Source organism: Erpetoichthys calabaricus, chromosome 8 (genome assembly GCF_900747795.2).
Source record: "Erpetoichthys calabaricus chromosome 8, fErpCal1.3, whole genome shotgun sequence".
In the NCBI taxonomy this organism is placed as follows: domain Eukaryota; kingdom Metazoa; phylum Chordata; class Cladistia; order Polypteriformes; family Polypteridae; genus Erpetoichthys; species Erpetoichthys calabaricus.
Genome location: NC_041401.2, coordinates 2,292,306 through 2,311,827, shown reverse-complemented (window position 1 = coordinate 2,311,827; position 19,522 = coordinate 2,292,306). Strand labels below are relative to the sequence as shown.

Below are 19,522 nucleotides of genomic sequence, written 5' to 3'. Positions count from 1 at the left end.
GAGGTGGTGGCATCAGGACAGCGGATCTGATATGTCACAGTGGTCACTTTAGAGTTGTGACTGTGACAGCAGCGGTCAGTTTAAGGTAGCATATGCAGAGATGGTGACCGCAGGACATGTCACTTCTCGTTACTGTGTCACTACTGCTGTGACAGTGCTGGCTGCTTTTAGGTACTACTGGATGTCAAGGGACTAAGAGTCAGTTTAGGGTAGTGTGTGTGTGTGCCGCAGTGACAGTGACGTCAGGACATTGTGTCCAATACTAGTGACACTCGTCACCGGTCATAGCGGTCAGTTTAGAGTTTAACATCAGGAGTTCAGATGGCTGTGGTCACCTTAGGTTAGTGTACTTCAGGTCACTGTGTCCACTGCCATTCACAGCCACCAGTAGTGTGTCATCAAGGCTGTGACAGTGTGGTCACTTTTGGGTAATAGTGGACATCATGGGACTGTCAGTACAGGGTAGTGTGTGTGCGGTGACAGTGACATCAGGACGTTGTGTCCATTATTGGTTACACTCATCACAGCAGTCAGTTTACAGCTGGACAGGACAGCTGTGGTCACTTTATGGTAGTGGACTTCAGGTCACGGTGTGCACTGGCATTCACAATCGTCACTGGTGTGTCATTAAGGGTCAGTTTTAGGCTGTGTATGCAGGGGAGGGACAGCAGTGGTCACCTTATGGTAGTGTAAGCAGGGCCAGTGACTCCTGGTCAGTGTACCCCAGTCACCCCCCTCACTTGTCATTAAGGATATGACAGTGGGGTCCTGAAATGGCTAGAATAGTAGTGGTCACTTTTAGGTGGTGTAAAACGGCACTCCTGTCCTGAGAAAGTGGCCAGTCACTGCCTTACAGAGATCCGGTGGTCAGTGTGCCCGCAGTTACTTTGCCAATGCCAGCCTGACTCTGAGAAGGGCCCAGCACTGCAGATGGAAAACCCCACGCCCCCCACCGGCTTGTCCCACTTGATGAAGGCAACTGTAGTGACCCTTCGTGGTGGCCACGGGCACAGACCTGTAATTTGGAGGTGAACTTTCACAATTTCCCATTTGCATAATTTTGTAAATTCTTATATAAAAATCACCAACACTCAACCCCCCACCAGCAGCCCACTTCCCATCTGCCCCGGAGTCTATTTACATGTGGACGGGCGCAGTGGGCCCGCCCTCCTCAGTCCAGTGACTGGCTTCTCGGGGTCCTCCGACTGGCCACCAACCACACCTCAGCTCATCAACTCACACGGTGGGCACTGATGGTGCCCAGCATTCCCCGAGCAGGTGGCCACGCTTTCCTTGAAGACACGACGGCAGAGACGTCCGCGAGCTCAGTGCCATCCCAACAGCGAAACCCGGCGAGTGCAAATTCACGGGGAAGCCTGCGCGTCCATCGGGGTGGGGCCACAGAAGGCTTGAACCGCCGGGCGGGCTCCTCATTTTGGATGCTGGGTGTTGTATTCGGTTTCTCCCGACGAGATCTGGGTCAGCCGTCTGGAGCCCCAAAGCTTCCGTGTGATCTGGCCTGGGCGCATCTGAGAGGGCGAGAAAGGGGGGCATTTAATATAGCGCCTTTCACAACTGAAAGTAACTCAACAACATCCAGCCATCCATTTCCTAGTCCTCTTACTTCTGAGCCGACCCTGGCAGGAATCAACAAACCCCATCAAATGGGCACATTCACTCGCCAGTTTACCCAGCATGCACTTCCGTAGACGGGAGAAAATATTTCTACATGTGATAAAATCCCGCGCACCGGACAGCCAGTCTGGACTGCTTATCTAATTTATTATTAATATGGTCACTTGAAAGTTCACACTCGTGATGCCAACTTCAGACAGCAGAATGGCTCTCTCAGTTCCCAGACAGGTTTAACGAATGCGGTCACTTTTACCTCTGCCGGCCGTCCAATGCCCACGATGATCAGCTTGCCGTCCTCCAGGCCCACCAGCGTATGGCTGTGCTCCTTTGTCACCGAGACACAGTGGACTGGCACCCGCATGTCGATGGGGGACGTGCTCAGAGTCAGGCTGCAAAATGAGAACCAAAGACGGGCGTGAAGCTGGCGCCCCCTGGTGGACTGCAAAATGGACTGACCTGGTCTGCGTTGGCGTTACCTGTAGAGGTCGCGAAACGAGAGGAAGCCCTGCCTGCTGCCCAGAAGGACGTGCTCCCCGGCGATGCACAGGTCGGACACCTGCTCCTTCAGACTGGCCGAGCTCAGGTGTTTGCCGTTGACCGAGTACAAGTGAAGGGCATTCTTATCCTGGAGGGAGGCAGACAGACAGACAGACAGACAGACAGACGTCACATGACTTAGCGAGTGCGCCACAGACTTGCAATCAAGTGCCTTGGCCCTGAAAAGGAAAACGACAGGAGCTTCTCAGGCCCTCATCACACCCTGGTGGTGCGGAGTCCTCAGGGGGCACCACACTGCTGACGCACTTCACCCGTCTTAGGGTTGTGTTCCGTTTTATGGATCTTTTCTTGTTATTTTTTAATTATTTTTCATTGGTTGTTTGTTTTATTTCTTGAAACACTCGGACCTCCGGTCACTAAAGAAAGGCAGCGTGTGTGTTTGTGTGTGTGAGCCTCTCAGGAAACGCCGCACCCCAGGTCACCCTGCTAAAGTTGCTGCACTGTCCCTCATTGCTATCTGAGGTCACCGCAGCTTGGACCCCCGGAGTGAACGTCACCAGTAGCTTCCCACCGCTCTTTACTTGTCAGCAATGGCGAGCGTCTGCGCTTCTCAAGGGCACACGTCGCTGTGATTTTCCTGTCAGCCTGGCATACATCGATATCGAGGACGTGATGCCCAATGACGTGGCGGAGGTCACGTTAACGTAAAACGCAGCTGGAGCTATCGAATGAGCCCAAGATCAAGAAACAAAGGCCTGGGGCTTCGCAAGTTCCTGTGTGACAGACGGACAGACAGACGGACCTCCCTTAGACGTTCATATTCTGACCGCCCGAGTGTTTCAGTAGCGGAGCGACTCTTCCTTGGGGTTCCACCCACAACCTCCCCCAAGAGGCGGGGCCCCGCCATGATGTCACAGTTACAGAGCCCGCCCACTGCCTTCTCATTCGGGCCCAGCAGAGCGTCAGCAGCCATAATGCAGGCTTGAGATCTGCTTGTCGTGAGTTTGACGGATTTCTACTTCTGGATTCTTCACTGGACGTGTTCACTGTTGGCAGCCATTTTGCTTCTTTGTCTGTTGACTTGCCGTATTTGTTCTGCTTTTGTGTTTTAGAAAGACACTTTAGCTGGCTTTGTCATTCAAGCCACGGATGTAGTTATTTTATTTTGTGTGTTTTTCTACGAGTTCTTCAACTCATTTTGTGGTTTTGAGTGGTTGCCCATTCTGAATCGGGCAGTTATGCGGTCCGTCGTTTGTCGCCATTTTGTTTATTTACAAGTCACCACCATTGTGGCTTCCCGTTGTTGGAGGTTGTGACTTTTGGTTAACGATGTGACGAAATATAAAAGTTGTGAAATCGAGTTTGCTGATACAAAATCCCCTCTCGTCAGTCGTCCCGCGGCTTTTCAAATCTCTTTATTCAAAGGTTCTTTCTGCTTTCAATCTGTGTGCGTATTTTGGACTTTTAGTTTTCTTTTTTTGCTTCAGTCGAAATGCTGGGTCTCGATTCTTTTTCAGACTGCGACTTTTCTCCTGGTTAGAATTTATTTATTCCTCCTAGAAATCAGGTTTATAAGAGTAACGCCGTTTACCTAAATAGGCCTTTCAACGTGGGAATTTACTGGGAGATTTTCACCCTCCCTCTCCAAGAGGCTGCGGTAAGAAGTTTTATACTTAAATGTTATTTATATTTTTTGTTTTTTGGAGGATGCCACCATTTTGTGGTTTTGTTGCTAACCACAATGTACGGTTGCTAGGGGCGGGGCCCCGGGAGTCGGGATTGCCGTCGTCATCTCCACAATGTTACGAAAGGTCGCCATTTGATGAGCACGCTGCCCAACGTTTGATATAACAAAGTTAAGATGTCATGCATTGCCTACTGGTACTCTGATCTTCATTCGGACTCGTCTCCAACTGCTGGACAGTTGCGGCCCAAAGTTTGGAGAACGACCCAAGTGTTGATTTTCACAGAGTTTCTAGATCTTCGTGTCAGATGTTCCTCTGGGATACTGAAGTAGAATGACGAGCAGTTCAGAAGTTTCAAAGGCTTTGATTGACAATGACATGAAGTTTATGTGGCACAGAGTCCATATCTGCAGTGTTGGCCCTTCTTTCCTTTTCAAGACGTCTACAATTCACCCTGGCAGGCTGTCCATCAACTTCTGGGCCACCTCTTGACCACAAGTTCTCAATGGGATTAAAGGTCTGGGGAGTTTCCTGGCCACGGACCCAAAATATCAATGTTTTGTTCCTCAAGCCCCTTAATTCTCACTTTGGCCTTATGGCCCGGTGCTCCATCATGTTGGTCACCAAACTGCTCTTGGACGGTTGGGAGAAGTTGCTCTCGCAGGATGTTTTGGTCCCATTCTTTATTCATGGCTGTGTTCTTAGCGCACAATTGTGAGTGAGCCCTGCACTGCCTTGGCTGAGAAGCAACCCCACGTGACAGGAATGGTCTCAGGATGCTTTACTGTTGGCCTGACACAGGACTGATGGTAGCGCCGCTCACCTTCTATAGGGTGTCCCACTCGGGAGTACAACTTTAAAAATGCGAATTACTCTGCAACGTGTGCATGTATCATCATGCAACAAGGTTCAAAATATTCCTTATTTAATGAAGAATTGATTCTGTGTCATAAAGAGGCGGGCACTACAGCGGGCGCCACTACGGGGCAACAGGACGAGGCAACGTGCCATACCTCTCATGCCAGTATGGAAGAGATCCGATCGTTTTTTGGAGACAGGGTGATCTCGAAAGGTTTATGGCCACCTCGATCGCCCAATTTAACTCCCCCAGATTTTTTTCTATGGGGATATTTAAAGGGCAAGGTTTATGCAAGCAAACCCAGGGCCATCGAACAACTGAAAGCAAACATCGAGCGTGAAATTGTTTCCATCGACAGTGACATGTTGCAGAGGACATTCTCAAATATGGAGCGTCGCATTTCCTTATGCGCGGACGTTGGGGGGAGGACATTTCAGCACTTTTGTAATGTGGACTTGTTTTCCACTAAATACAGGTATGTTCAGGTCTTACAGCTCGCCTTTACGTTCACGCGTTCACGAGTAATTCACATTTTTAAAGTTGTACTCCCGAGTGGGACGCCCTGTATTTTTTCCGGAAGCCCCAAACAATCAGAAAGGGGATTCATCAGAGAAAATGACTTGACCCCAGCAGTCCAATCCCAGAGTATCTGTCTGTCCTTGATGGCTTCTTTGCTGCCCTTCTTCACTCCCACCAGGCCATCCTCCAAAAATCTTCTCCTCACTCCCACCTGCCTGCTGCCATTCCTGAGTCAGCTCTGCAGTGGTGGTGCCCCCCAGATCTTGAGCCATCAATAAAGAATGGCACCAAAACAACTTCCGAGAACAGAACCATCCAAGAACAGTTTGGTGACCAACATGATGGAGCACCGGGCCATAAGGCCAAAGTAAGAACTGAGTGGCTTGAGGAACAAGACATCGACATTTGGAGTTGATGGCCAGGAAACTCCCCAGACTTTAATCCCATTGAAAACTTGTGATCAATCCTCAAGATTCTCGGGTGGAGAAACAAAAATCTACAAATTCTGATTCTGTAAGAGTGGGCAGCTGCCATCAGTCAGAATTTGGCCCAGAAGTTGATGGACAGACAGCCTGCCAGGGTGAATTGCAGAGGTCTTGAAAAAGAAAGAAGGGCCAACACGGCAGATATGGACTCTGTGTCACATAAACTTCATGTCATTGTCAATCAAAGCCTTTGAAACTTCTGAACTGCTCGTCATTCTACTTCAGTATCCCAGAGGAACATCTGACACAAAGATCTAAAAGCACTGAAGCAGCAGACTTGGTGAACACCAACACATTGGGCCGCGGCTGTAATTCTTCTTCTTCATCTTCTTCTCCGCCCCTTCTTCTTTGCTTTCAGTTTCATGTCAGCACTCTGCTGCTGCTGCTGCGGTGTCTCCGCTGTGCCCACTTCCTGCTCCTCTACTCCTAGTGCCGCCATAACAGTTAAGGCCGATTTAAATTTCCATTTCCATGTCGAGCCTACGTTGTCAGTATTCTGTAAGTTACGCCATCGAAAGCGGCGTGTCGCACCACAGGCACGTACCTGAGCGCTAGCCAGCGGTGTTTGTTGCCCCATTAAAGTGCAGAAAGTTTTTGCCCTCCAGGCCCACCGCTCCTCTCACTTCACGCGTTCTTCTGTAGGCAAACTTTTTGTCTATAAAACTTTTCCATGTTTCCATACAATTGCCAACACTTAAACCGATGTTAGCTGATATTTCGTGCCACGTGCTGCCCATCGTCTGGTTGCCTGTGTCGCGTCGTACTGACGTTTCATACACGTGTGTACGTTTTCTAACTTCTTTGCTGGATCTGCTCCGCATTTACTTTAGAATAGTAGAAGACAAACAGAATTACACTATCAGGAAGTACGTATTTGCCAAACTGTCTGTAAAATTTATAAAAACGGCTTTACTTAAGAACACAAGTTTTTGTGGCACTAGAAATAACTGACTTGAAAAACAGCAAAGTTAACGTTTAACTGAATCCAGGGATGTTGGCTGATGGCCTAACCACGACACACGTCCACCGACTGTGCTGCACTTAATAACCGAGACGTGACTCCCATCAGCAGACACATCGATTATCTGATTAAAGACGCACCCAGATTATCGATTAACCTGTAATGTGAAATGTTTACGGAATGCGCCGACTGCTGTTATCGATTACCTGACCAGCGCTGCTGTTTGACGGACACATAACAGCCAAGAATTTAACGTCTGGGCCGCCTGCCTTCTTTATGTTTAAGATGACGTTGTCACCGTGAGCCTCAGGATCTTCAGCAGTTCAACGATTCGTCTGTCACCACCACGACGGGCTGATGTGACGTTTTAACGGTCGCGGCTCGTTGAAGCGTTCGTTTACTCCTCTGTAGGTAATTTCCTTATTAGGATGAGAACTAAGGTGTCAGGCCGTGTTTCCTTCCCCTTGTTGGGGTCACTGATCACCCGTCCAGTCCAAACACAGCACGTCACCCGGCTTGAACCCCATGACATCATCTCATAAACCACTCAGATGCTGCAGTACAACCGGACTACATTTCCGTTTTTCTGATTCAAGGTCGGGCAGTTATGCCCGCTAATGATGGCATCAGGGAGGGTCGACGTGTTGGCTGTTGCTTAGCATGTGCAAGTAAGAAGTTCACTCGACTCTCCACATGGGACAACAAGGACCCTCATAAACCCGTAAAGGTGGCCGTACTGAATGGAACTGAATGGAGCTTTATTGGGCCGAACGGCCTGTTCTCGTCTAAATTGTTTTAATGTTCTAAAAACCCTCAGGTTGGACGAGAGAAATCTACAGAAGCTCGACTTTACCTTGAGGCTGGACTTCCCTTCAATGGAAGTGTGGACCACTATGTGTCCATCCCAGGACATGGCCAGGTTATGGACGGCCATCGGTAGAGAACTCTCACACGGCGGCCTCAGCGTCCTCATGTACTGGCCTCTCCGGATGGAGTGCACGATGACAGTGCCGTCCTATAGAGAAAAGACACAGAGGTGAACCCGGGGGAGAGCTGACCGAAGACAAAGAGCAAGAGAAACCGTGAGAGGTCATCAACGGTAGAGGAAGGAGCTGGAAAGGCCTGCAGAGACGGGGCAGAGCCACCAAGTTCAGCTGTGAATTCAAACTCACCCGAGAGCCAGAGATGGCCACGTCCAGTTCCGTGCTGATGTGAACGCTTGACACCTCGTCTGTGTGCCCATACAGCACCTGTAAAGGCTTCGGTGACAGGCCCACCGCTACTCCACCCTGATGACACCAAAAACAGAAACACAGCACACTCAGTCAGTCAGTCACCTCCAGCTGTCCACTCGTTTCAGACCTGCCTGATCACTCGATGCCAACGTCGTACCCAGCGTGTCACACTTGAGGTTTGAGGTAAACGCTGCCAGGCTGTTTGTGGTCCATCATTGACTGAACACAAAACATCTTCTTAAGGTGGAATATCCAATAAAACAGCTATGGGGAATGCTGGCCGTTAGGATACGGCCGTCTGAATCAGATGAGTCACATGACACACGGATACGCACCATGCAAACAAAAGCCACACTGCTCCGTACGTCTGAGCAGCATCACGCCTCTGGTTCATTCTCCTTAAAGTGGCCAACAACCGGAGGCCTCCTGCCATTGGCTCCTGCACACACCCGTTGACTGCTGGGAGTTGAAGTCCTCTCGGTTGCACTGCCACAGGTTCATCACAATAATGGGCTTGTGTACTGAACACCATCTCCGTACCCTCAGAGCCTTGCAAGACCACGGAATTTGCTTCTCTGTTTTTATGGGCCCACAACAAGCCTCCCACGGTCGCCAACGTAACCTCTGCTGGCATTAATGTATCGGCAGTCGCCTTCACGCTCGTCATCATCACTGCAGACAAACACTAACTCCAGCGTGAGGGTCCGATTTAATCGCATCCTATGCAAGTGGGAAAGAAAAATGAACTGCTTGCAAGTCACTAAGAGTTAAAAGCTGACGAAGCTGTTTTGCTGTAACGGCAGGTCATTCATTCAGGCGGGTGCAGTAAGCTGGCAGAGGACAACGTCCTCTTTAGGCACAGTAAAGACGACCTCTCCTTCTTTAGGGCCCATCTGACACGTACACAAAACAGAAAAGGGGGGCCGATTTGAGCAATAAAAGATGAAATGCTTAGATAAACGACATCACACATATCGATAAGTAAGGGGAAGGGGGAGAGAGGAAAAAATATAAAGCTGATCTGCGCTCGTCTGTGACCGAATAAAAGCTGATTGAACAAACGATTCCTGTCTTCCTCGGAGGTTTCTTCCCCACAAGTCACCATTTTCTTCTCTGAGCTCTCCTGATTTCAGGGACAGACTGACGCCACTCACTCATCTTTATGTAAAGGACCAGGAGATAAACATAAAGTCAAAACAGCGGCTGTGGTCAAAACCCGAGAATCAAACCAGCAAAGCCAAAGTGAAAATCAAAATCAACAGCAAAGATTTAAGAAAACATAAAGGTCTCAAAAGTCGCCAAGAAAGGTGTTGGATCCGTAAACTTGGATACAAAATGGCTGCTGTGTTTATTATTTGACCCTGTCAACAACTGACCCCTCAATGTTGTGACCCTAAAAGTCACACCCGGCCTGAAACACGATGGCAGAATCCGCAAAATGGCGGCGCCCAAAGGAAAAACAAAATTGTGTTGGAGCAAAATGCTCATCTTTATATACAAAATGCAACGCTGACTGACTGACGGACTCCCTCACTATTTCCTATTTAGTTAAAAATTTGAAATTTGGAGAAATTATACATAGAGAGCAGTAGGTTTCTGCAAGAAAGGACATTTTGAAATTTCAGTATTTATAAGTAAAACAAAAATCACAAAATCTAAAAAAGAAAAAAAAAATGCTTTGACGGGTTTGATTACATTTTAGTGACGTTATAAAAAAATGAAACTGGACCGACACTTTTTTTTTGTTGTTATTTGTCAATACCAACACTGAACCGAGTAAACAGTACTAACGGGCTGAGACGAGGCCCGGACGGACACCATGCCATTTGGGGGTGTGGGGCACACAAAGAGTGGCACTAAGGGACACGGCGGACAGACGAGCGAACGAGCGCAGAAGGAAAAAGACACGGTGATCGAGCGGGATGAACATTCAACGCAACTCAAGTGGTCAGAAAGCGCTACAAAGCTGGAGTCGGGCTGCCAGCCACTGTGGCTGTGAGTGTTGGTGTTGTAAAGAGGGCACGACAATACATTAATGGGGACAAAACGACCCCAGAAGTCAAAACAATCAATTCAATGCATGGGTGACATAAATCTGCAGCATGTAAATGTCATTGCTGTTTGTAATAAGTTAAAGGAAAACCTGATTCACTGTCAGAACTTTATGGTGTGGTTATGGCTTCTGGGGTATATCTGTAATGGTAAAATTAAAAAAAAAACAATTTACAGTAAATAAATAAACAGAAGTGTAAACGTAGGAAGAGAATGGGCATCCAGGCCAGGTCGGAGGATGTTTCATTACTCGGACAGGAAGCCAATGCGATGACACAAGTGAACTGGCCGGTGGAACGACGAAATAAATTTGTACCTAACTAAGAAAAGCAGAGGATCCGGAGTCATTCCATACCCCATACACCAGGTGGCAGTGTGGTCCTTCTATGGTAACCAAGTCAGGGCACCTGCAGGGGTGCTTGGGAGTTGGAGTTTGGAATTGTAGTCCTATTGGGGGGGGGGGTCCCTGGGTATCGATAGAGGCCGCTGTTGGAGGAGGACCTCCCTACTTCTTCTATGGCACCTGAAGTGCCTCCTCAAGGTCACCACAAGCATTCCGAGGTTCGACGCTTAACACAGAGTCATGAGGCAAAGAAAGAAGAAGAATTGTAGTAATTTATGTTGTGAGAGCGGCTGACTTGTGGAGGGAGGACTGTGAGAAAACGCCTTGTGAGAATCTTTACTTTGAATTCTGAAGCAGTGTGGTGCACTGCTGTGTCGTGGGTTTGGGGCTCAGTGGCACCCCCTTGTGGTCGCAACGTATGAAAAATCACAAAAACAAATGTATGAGTGAGAGGGCACTGTAGACAAATGAAAATAGTAAACATTTCATTTTTTGATTTTGCATTTGATTTCATACACTTTATTAATCCCTGAGGGGAAACGGTCTTTTCGCATGACCTTTGGAGGTCAATCATCATCATCATCATCGTCATAATAATAATAATCATACCAATAGCAGTTTAGTAAGGCAGCTACAGCTGATCACACGACTGGCGATACACAAATTTACGAGTGAATGAAGTAAAACCCCACAAGTGAAGCCGAGTTTCGTTCGGTCGGCTCACTACCGTCGTGTGTTACGTGTGTGTGGTACGCATCGCAAGGTTAGATTTGAGGTTTTTTGTACTTTTTATTTGACTTTCCATTGTTTTCAATTTATTTGGATTTTATTTCAGTCCTTTTTCGTTTGCCGCTGTCTCCGTTGTTTCCTTCCACCAGCCCTGTTTCATTGTCTGTATTGCTTTTGACGTAAACCCATTAAACTTCTAACGGTACAAGATAACAGATTCAAATCTGACCGAAGCCACCATTTTTACGGGACGTACGAGAGCAGAAGCCACATTTGTACTTCAAATTTCCATTACTGCCACCAATTCGCTAAAAGTAACTAAACGTGTAACTGTGTGTGTGTTGTGATAATCAACAGAACGCGAGGTCAGCCACTAGGAAAAGAAAAAACTGATGTGCCACTTGTAGGTGGCACATTCAAGAGTGAGGGGGTCCAATGACCCCAGTAATGGGGGGAAGAACAGAAAAAACAAATATTGTACTGCATACCGAAAAGCCCTCCGTTCGTTACACAGGACTTCTGATCCACCCCATAACGGCAGGCCGTCGTCTTTGAACGTTTCCCAGGTAATTAAATCTCAAATCTGACTTCACAAGTTGAATTCTCGAATTCCAAGACCCCAGGAAAGACCAACAGCGACACAGAATTTGTTGAGAAGACGACCTCCGACTTTACCACATCTGGGCCCCTCCAGCTCTCCTCATAGTCTCAGTCATGGGCGAGCGGTGGGTGGCGTAACACAATAAATCAGGGTGGTAACCCCCCCCCCCCAAGGGTTCTGCAGATCATCAGGGAGTCGACAAGGGTTAATAAGGGGATCTCAGGCCCCCTGTGTTTTTTCACCTTGGTTGTCTGTCAATCGGCCTCATCAGGCGGCTGCAGCTTCTCCTACCTGAACCAGGATTTGCCAGATCATGCAGGTCGTGTCACGTGAGCCTGAAATGAGGTGAATCCCACAGTAGTCCGTCGCCAGACACGTCACAACATCTAAAAGACAAAGAGACAAAGACAGGGGGGGGGGCGTCCATTACTTCATCCGGCCACATTAACAGCACACGTTTGTTCAGCTGGTTTCCACCAAGGGGACACACGGATTGTCACTTTAAGGCGCCAACTCTATCCCCCCTATGTCAGCCAGGTCAGTGGAGCACTGTGTGTGCTCACTAGTCCTGTTAGTGTCACCAGGTCTCTTGAGTGTCCCCTCAGTGCAGTCACTATGTAAGTATGTGTGGTCAGCAGGTCCATTAGTCCTCAGTAGTGCCCAGTGTGTGTTGAGTACTTGTGAGGTCCGCACAGCCATGTAAGTGTAATCGACTAGTGCCAAATGACCCCTCGCTGACAGCCACAGAGTGTGTCCTGCTAGGCGGACAGCTCGGTGTGGTCACCGTGTATTACACACTTGGCACATAACACTTAGTCAGCATGGAGCTGTAGCTAGCAAGACGTTGATCACTCAGTGTGGCCAGTGGCCTTGAGCGACGCAGATCCATCGGCACAAGCTGTCCTCTCACATGACATTCAGCCCCTATAATGTCCAGGCAGTAAGGTCACCATACGCGTGTGCCCAGACGCTCAGTCAGTGTGACTTGACCCCTCACTATGGCCAACAAACAGTATAGTACACATTCCACAGGTCCGTAAGATTTGGTTAGATGAAGCTTACAGCAGTGCAGCATTTCAACAGAAACATAGGAGGGTCTTGAACTGAGAAAATCTGCAGATACAAACACATACATAACACCCGGGAGACACGATTTTTCTAGCTCAAGTAGAACCAACTCATTAATGATGGCAACTGGAGAGTGGCGAGGTGCCACCTGTCAATTACAGTTTCAGTGGACGCTACACACGGGACAGTAAGGACCCTAGAAAGCCCTATAAGCCCCATCTGCCCTGCCGTCACTCAGGCATCTAACCCCACCCCACTGACCGCCCCTCAACAATCTCACCCAGCTTAGTGGGCTGCCACTCAAATGTGTTGTCTCGCCCACCTGGGGGGCTGCCACTCAAACGTGTAGCCCCGCCCACCTGGGGGGGGCGCTGCCATTCAAACATGTTGCCCCACCCACCTGCGCTGCCACTCAAACGTGTCGTCCCACCCACCCAAGCGGCCACTCAAATCTGTCACCCTGACCACCCAGGCTGCCACTCAAACATGTCGTCCCGCCCACCCAAGCGGCCAGTCAAACGTGTCACCACACCCACCTGGGCTACCCCTGCCACTCACTCACACTCACACACACATTGTTGGATTTCGTTCTTTTCAGGTCCTTAGTGTTTGCCCACTGGGTGTGTGCGAGCTCAGCAGTCACAGCGAGCTGACCCTTCAGTATGGCTGCCAGCTTTGAGTGGTCACCAAGTCCTTCTCTATATGGCTAGTGTTTATTTAATTGAGGACACACATAAAGGTTATTAAAAAGGACAGACAGGAGCTTTAGGGCCACGACGTTTAATCACATGCCACATTTCAGTTGGCCCGATTCACCCAGGAATTCAGTCGAAATGTCGTGTGTCAAACTGTCTTCCATTTATTGTGCCGTCAATAACCTTCACCTACTGCCACCTTTTCGCAGACGCAGACCTTCACCGACTCCAGTGACCATTAAAGGCTCACCCCCAGGACGGCCGACCTCTCAGTGTGGCCACTGTGCCCTTTAGACTCGTGAGGCGCCACCCGTGCAGTAAACGGACTTCCTGCTGCTCCGCCGACACTCACCCATGTGCCTTATGTGCTGTCCAATCAGCCGGATCCGAGTCAGAGAGGTGACCCGAATGCTGTTGTCCCAGTGGCCTCCGCTGAAAAGCAGCTTTCCGTCATGTGACACCACGAACAGCTGGGAGGAAACCTCCAGACCCGGGGCAAAAGGGCCATAGATGAAGCGTTGGCTTCTAAACAAAAAAGAAAACGTCTCTCGATTAAGGAACTTCTGACACTCAGGGACCTCCAGCTTTCATCCCACCCTAACCCCACCTGTGAGCAAGTCCACCATTCCCATGTGGGAAATCGCGGCAAACCCCGGCCAGTGACAGTACAGGCAGGACAGAGGAGCAGATGGGGCAACGAGAGGACACAGGACATGGAGAGCAGGAAGGAGAGTGCAGAGAGGGTGGAAGGACGGAGAATAAAAGCAGCAAGATGGATGGAGTAGGTGGGCAGACTGGTAAGACGTCCGGCATTTCCTGGTGTGACCAGCAGGGGGCGCCACAGAGTCCTAAACCCCAGGCACAAGGTCCAGGTTCAAATAATCACTTCTTTGACCAAATACACTCAAGTTATGGCAGACACAATTCTTTCTTTTTTCTTCTTCAACTTCACTCCCGACTCCGACTCGCCTAAGTGAGGCAGCGCAGCTCCTTTTATCTCAGACCAGGAGTGGTCACTGTGCCAGGGCATTACCTGCAGGAAGCATTTCTGAGTCAGGTGGAGGTCCCACAAAGTAGGGAACGGGAATTCCTGCAGGACCTCCTGGCGGCACCCACGGACCCCAACAGGGCTGCTCTATAGGATTACAGTTCCCAGCAAGCCCTGCGGGTGTCCATATGGGTGCCACAGCTCAGGGATGCTGCCACCTAGCATGTCAGGGAGCCAATGGTCCCAATAGGTGGTCTCCTCCTATCCCTCCATTACACTGACTTCCCAGCCGGCAAAGAATTTTCTGTCCTTCCTTGCTGGAATGCCAGTGTACCCTCTTCCAAGATGGCATCTGCCAGCCTTCTGGCTGAGGCGGGGAATACCCTGCCATTCCTCTTGGCCATGCAGTACGGTGGTCTCCCAGCCACATAAAGGATCGTTTATTTAATTGGCCAACGCTTTTATTCAAAGCAACTTAACAAGATTTGAGATACAATCTCAGGGTCACACAGTGTCAGTGGTGGGATATGAACCCTCAACCTCATGGTCTGAAGTCTAAAGCCTTAACCTGTCTGCCTAATAATGCACCATCCCAGTCACTATCCCATCGGAAAGCTCCGGAACTCAAATGCAAGACGAGTTGCTGGATAATTCTGTTGTTGGACTTAAGTGGATGGATGGATGGACTTAAGTGCAGGGTTTGACACCATCGACCATTCGATTTTACTGCACAGGCTAGAAAATGATGTTGGGCTCACAGGCAGTGACCGTGCTCGCTTGGTTTAGTTCTTATTTATCAAATCGATTCCAATATGTACAGAAATGTGCTAACAGGACTCCATCATTATACACAGAAGTTCAATATGGTGTCCCACAGGGCTCAGGACTCGGACCTTTACTGTGTTCACTTTACAGGCTTCCACTGGGATCTCTCATTAGGAAACATAATGTTAATGTTCACTCGTATGCAGATGACACCCAGTTATACCTTTCATTTAAATCAGATGAAGTTTCTCCAATGTTGTCTTTAATTAGTTGTGTTAGCAAATGAAAGGAGTGGATGGATGAGAACTACTTGTCTTTAAAAACAGATAAAACAGAGATGTTAATTGTTGGAGGGAATGACGCTGATCACAACAATACTCTGTCTTCATTTAACTCAGTTGGAATCCCAATTAATTTTACTGAATCAGCCCACAATCTAGGAGTTATCTTTGACTCTAGCAGGTCATTTAAAGCAGGCATGTCAAACACGCGGCCCCCAACAGAAATCTGTGCGGCCCGCATGACAGATCCTAGTTAGCACTAAACTTGTACAAAATGATTACTATCGTTTGTGATTGAATCATTCTGCATCTTTGCATTACTTATTGACTTTTCTTACTTCTGCCTTTTGACAAAAGCGCGTTTTCCCATGGCATTATGGTACCGGAAATATCATCCGCTAGTATAGCCACGAGCCTTGTCCAAAGTTAATGAGCCGCGATGTCGCAACTGAAGTGCTAGGCTACAGCAGCGGGCAGCAGGGGCGGCCTTAGGCATGTGCAAACTGTGCACCTGCGCAGGGCCGCCACGCCAATATATGTATATATATATATATATATATATATATATATATATATATATATATATATATATATATATATATAAAACAGAAAGAGAAAATAACGACACAGCTGATGGCAATGTGGCCAAAAAATAGTGTTTTTGGTTAATTAGTACACTGTATTTACTAATGTCGCTCGAGTCGGAGCAGTAAGCTATATGTAGTATTATAACGTTCTACCATGATGAGAATATCATGGGTCGCCACTTGGTTTTCAAGTTACGGACACACACATATAGATGTGTGTCATGAGCACGAGGCGGCTATGCAGTGTCCGCAACAGATGTGGCCATCAGCCGTGCATAAGATACCATATTGGCATTGCCAGGCGAAGGGGCCACCGATTCTTTCTCTGCTAAGGCTACACTACTGACTGGGCTGCTGAGACTGGGCAGAACTGACCATCACGTGTATTAATAGCTCGCATATTTTCACGTTTTTTTGCTCTAGTTTTATATAATTTTGTGCTAGTATTGTAACGAACAGTTAGTGCGGACTACAGCTGAAAATCTGACGTGGACGTGAGATGTTGGTGAGTTGTTTATTAACAAATTTTTGTGATTTTGAGTTTGTAAAATTATTGTAGGTCAGGTGGCTTTTTGCATATCGGCTTATTTTACAATATTAACTTTGAAGTAAACTTAGTAAAGTAAAATTTGATTTTTGGAGGATTTGTTTTCCAACTTGAATTACTGAGCAATGAATTCAGTGAGCGTTTTGTGATTTCAGTTCACACGAACAGGACTTTGCTCTGTTTACGTCACCCTACTCTTACAACGTTGAGAATGCGCCTGAGAATATCCAAATGGAATTGACTGAACTGCAGTCAGATTCTGTTCTGAAGGCAAAATACAACGAAGTTGGTGTGCCAGGCTTGTATGCTTACCTGCTGCCCTCGTATGTGCAGATCCGTAAGTTGGCATCAAGAGTACTGCCAATGTTCGGAAGCACTTACCTTTGTGAGCAATTGTTTTCATTAATGAAAGCTACCAAAACCCCACATCACTCAAGACTTACCGCCGAGCAGCTTTCATCCCTCATAAAAAAGTTGCAGCTGCACAAGATTTCAAGCCTGATATTGACGAACTGGTTACTAACAAGAGATGCCAAGTGTCGGGACAAAAGAAATAAATCTCACACTGTAAAACTCCTACAGTATATAAGCAATGAATATAATGTAATGAATAAATTATAATAATATAAGGACCTAGCTAAGAGGCTAAAACTCTAATTGTACACAGCTGTACGGAGATTGTATGGAAATAAAATGCTTTTCTTTAAACTTTAAGTGTTACATTTTTTAAAGTTTTCAGTATGTTACCGTGCGGCCCGCTGATGCACGTATGGCAGTCGAAGCGGCCCACCAATGGTAGTGAGTTTGACATGTCTGATTTAAAGCATTGCAACATCACAAAGTTGTCCAAATCAGGTTTCTTCCATCTTAAAAATGTTAGGAAATTAAGGCGCTTTCTAAATAAACAGGATTCTGAGAAATTCATTCCTGCATTTATTTCTAGTAGGATTGACTACTGCAATGAGGTGTTCACTGGATGTTCAAACTGTTCTTTATACAGCCTCCAGTTAATCCAAAATGCTGCTGCAAGAATTATTACAAGAACAAGAAAATATGAACACATAACTCCAGTTCTTAAATCCTTACACTGGATCCCGGTTACGTTTAGGGCTGATTTCAAAATCCTCCTTTTAACATATAAAGCATTAAATGGCCGAGGTCCGGCTTACTTGTCTGAACTTATCATGACTTACAAACCTGAGTGCACATTAAGATCTCAAGATGCCGGTCTGCTTATGATTCCAAGGATTAATAAAATAACAGTGGGAGGTCGAGCTTTTAGTTACAGGGCCCCTAAACTGTGGAGTGGTCTGCCTGCTACTATAAGAGATGCCCCTTCGGTCTCAGCTTTTAAATCCCGGCTGAAGACTCACTACTTCAGTTTAGCACACCCTGACTAGAGCTGCTGATTAACTGTACAGACTGCATCTCTGTTGTTAGTCATTAGCATTAAAACATAAGTAACATGATAGTTATAATTGTATACTAACTCTCATCCATTCTGTTTCTCTTCTCGGTACTCAAATGTGGCACTTGGTGTGACGGCCCAACTGCCAAGTTGTTTTGCCTGCCTAAGATAAAGTCATCTCTGATGGAGGATCGCAGGAATCGTAGGGTAGAGGGGTCCTTTCATCAGATTAGTGCTATTTCAGCTGTGGAATGGCCAAATGGGGGATTCAGCTTGATGGCTGAGGTCTCCAGGACTCTAAACAAATCCAAATCATATTATGGGATATCATCTACTGTTAAATTCTGGTCCATACTTGTAAAATTTTTATTTTTTTTATTCTGTATTGACGATTTGTTTTGTTCTGTGTATTGTATTGTATTGTATTGTATTGTATTGCGCCCCTTCTTTTTGACACCCACTGCACGCCCAACCTACCTAAAAAGGGGTCTCTCTTTGAACTGCGTTTCCCGAGGTTTCTTCCATTTTTTTTTCCTACAAGGGTGTTTTTTTTGTCTTCTTAGAGAGTCAAGGCTGGGGGGCTGTCAAGAGGCAGGGCCTGTTAAAGCCCACTGCAGCACTTCTTGTGTGATTTTGGGCAATACAACAAATAAATTGTATTGTATTGCAATGGCAGACCATTCCAGTCACTAAAACAAAGAGGCAAAGTGATGCCCCATCTGTAGTTCAAGGCCACGCCCCACACCATTCCCTCCAATCACATGGGTGGGAGGGTTCTTTTGTATTGCCTGTAATTATTAGGCTCCACCTCTCAATATGAAATGGGCGGGTAGTTCAGAAGTGACAGCAGAAGTTAGGATTGATGGAAGGAAAAGATGACAGAGTGGAGAGGGCAGGAAGCGGGAAGAAGAAAGAAGAACCTGTTCTCCCTGGCCATTGGACCTCACTTTATTCTTTGTTATTTAGCGTTGCCCGATTATATTTTTCTTTCTTCATCTTGTAAAGCACTTTGAGCTCCACCATTTGCATGAAAACGTGCGATAGAAATAAATGTTGTTGACTACTGTGGCACCCGGCATGCACAAGGGCGTGCATGTGACCCTGGGGGTTTGATGTCTACCCCTGCCAGTGTGTGAAATACCATGTGCTAATCAGAGGGTCCCTTCAGCCCTCCATCCAGTGTTGACTGAACACCGAAATCTTATACTAGTGGAGTTTTTGTAACGTTTCACCAGCGTCTTTGTTTTACAAATCAGCACAAGACGCTAAAGAAGAGGTACGAAGGAATTTAAGATGTTAAGAGGAGACCCGAGTGACGTGTTTAAAATCATAAAGGGAGTTAGTCCAGTGGATCAAGATGGTGACTTTAAAATGAGTTCATCAAGAACACAGGGGGCACAGTTGGAAACTTGTGAAGGGGAAATTTCTCACAAACATTAGGAAGTTTTTCTTCACACAGAGAACCACAGACACTTGGAATAAGCGACTAAGTAGTGTGGTGGACAGTAAGACTTGAGGGACTTTCAAAACTCGACTTGATGTTTTTTAGAAGAATTAAATGGATAGGATCACAAGCTTTGT

The 19,522-nt window shown here is 47.2% G+C and overlaps 1 protein-coding gene across 2 annotated transcripts in view; it reads right to left on the bottom strand.

Moving 5' to 3' along the window:
- Positions 1-435: 435 nt before the first annotated feature.
- nbeal1 (neurobeachin-like 1) overlaps positions 436-19,522 on the bottom strand; it is a 175,053-nt gene continuing 155,966 nt past the window's right edge. For both annotated transcript variants that reach the window (XM_028806166.2, XM_028806167.2), the window contains 7 exons: positions 13,718-13,890; positions 11,894-11,988; positions 7,815-7,931; positions 7,496-7,657; positions 2,112-2,260; positions 1,889-2,024; positions 436-1,529 (listed from right to left, as the gene is read on the bottom strand). In XM_028806166.2, the coding sequence (XP_028661999.2) occupies positions 1,431-1,529; positions 1,889-2,024; positions 2,112-2,260; positions 7,496-7,657; positions 7,815-7,931; positions 11,894-11,988; positions 13,718-13,890 (931 nt within the window). In that variant the 3' untranslated portion in view covers positions 436-1,430. The remainder of the gene's footprint in view (positions 1,530-1,888; positions 2,025-2,111; positions 2,261-7,495; positions 7,658-7,814; positions 7,932-11,893; positions 11,989-13,717; positions 13,891-19,522) is intronic.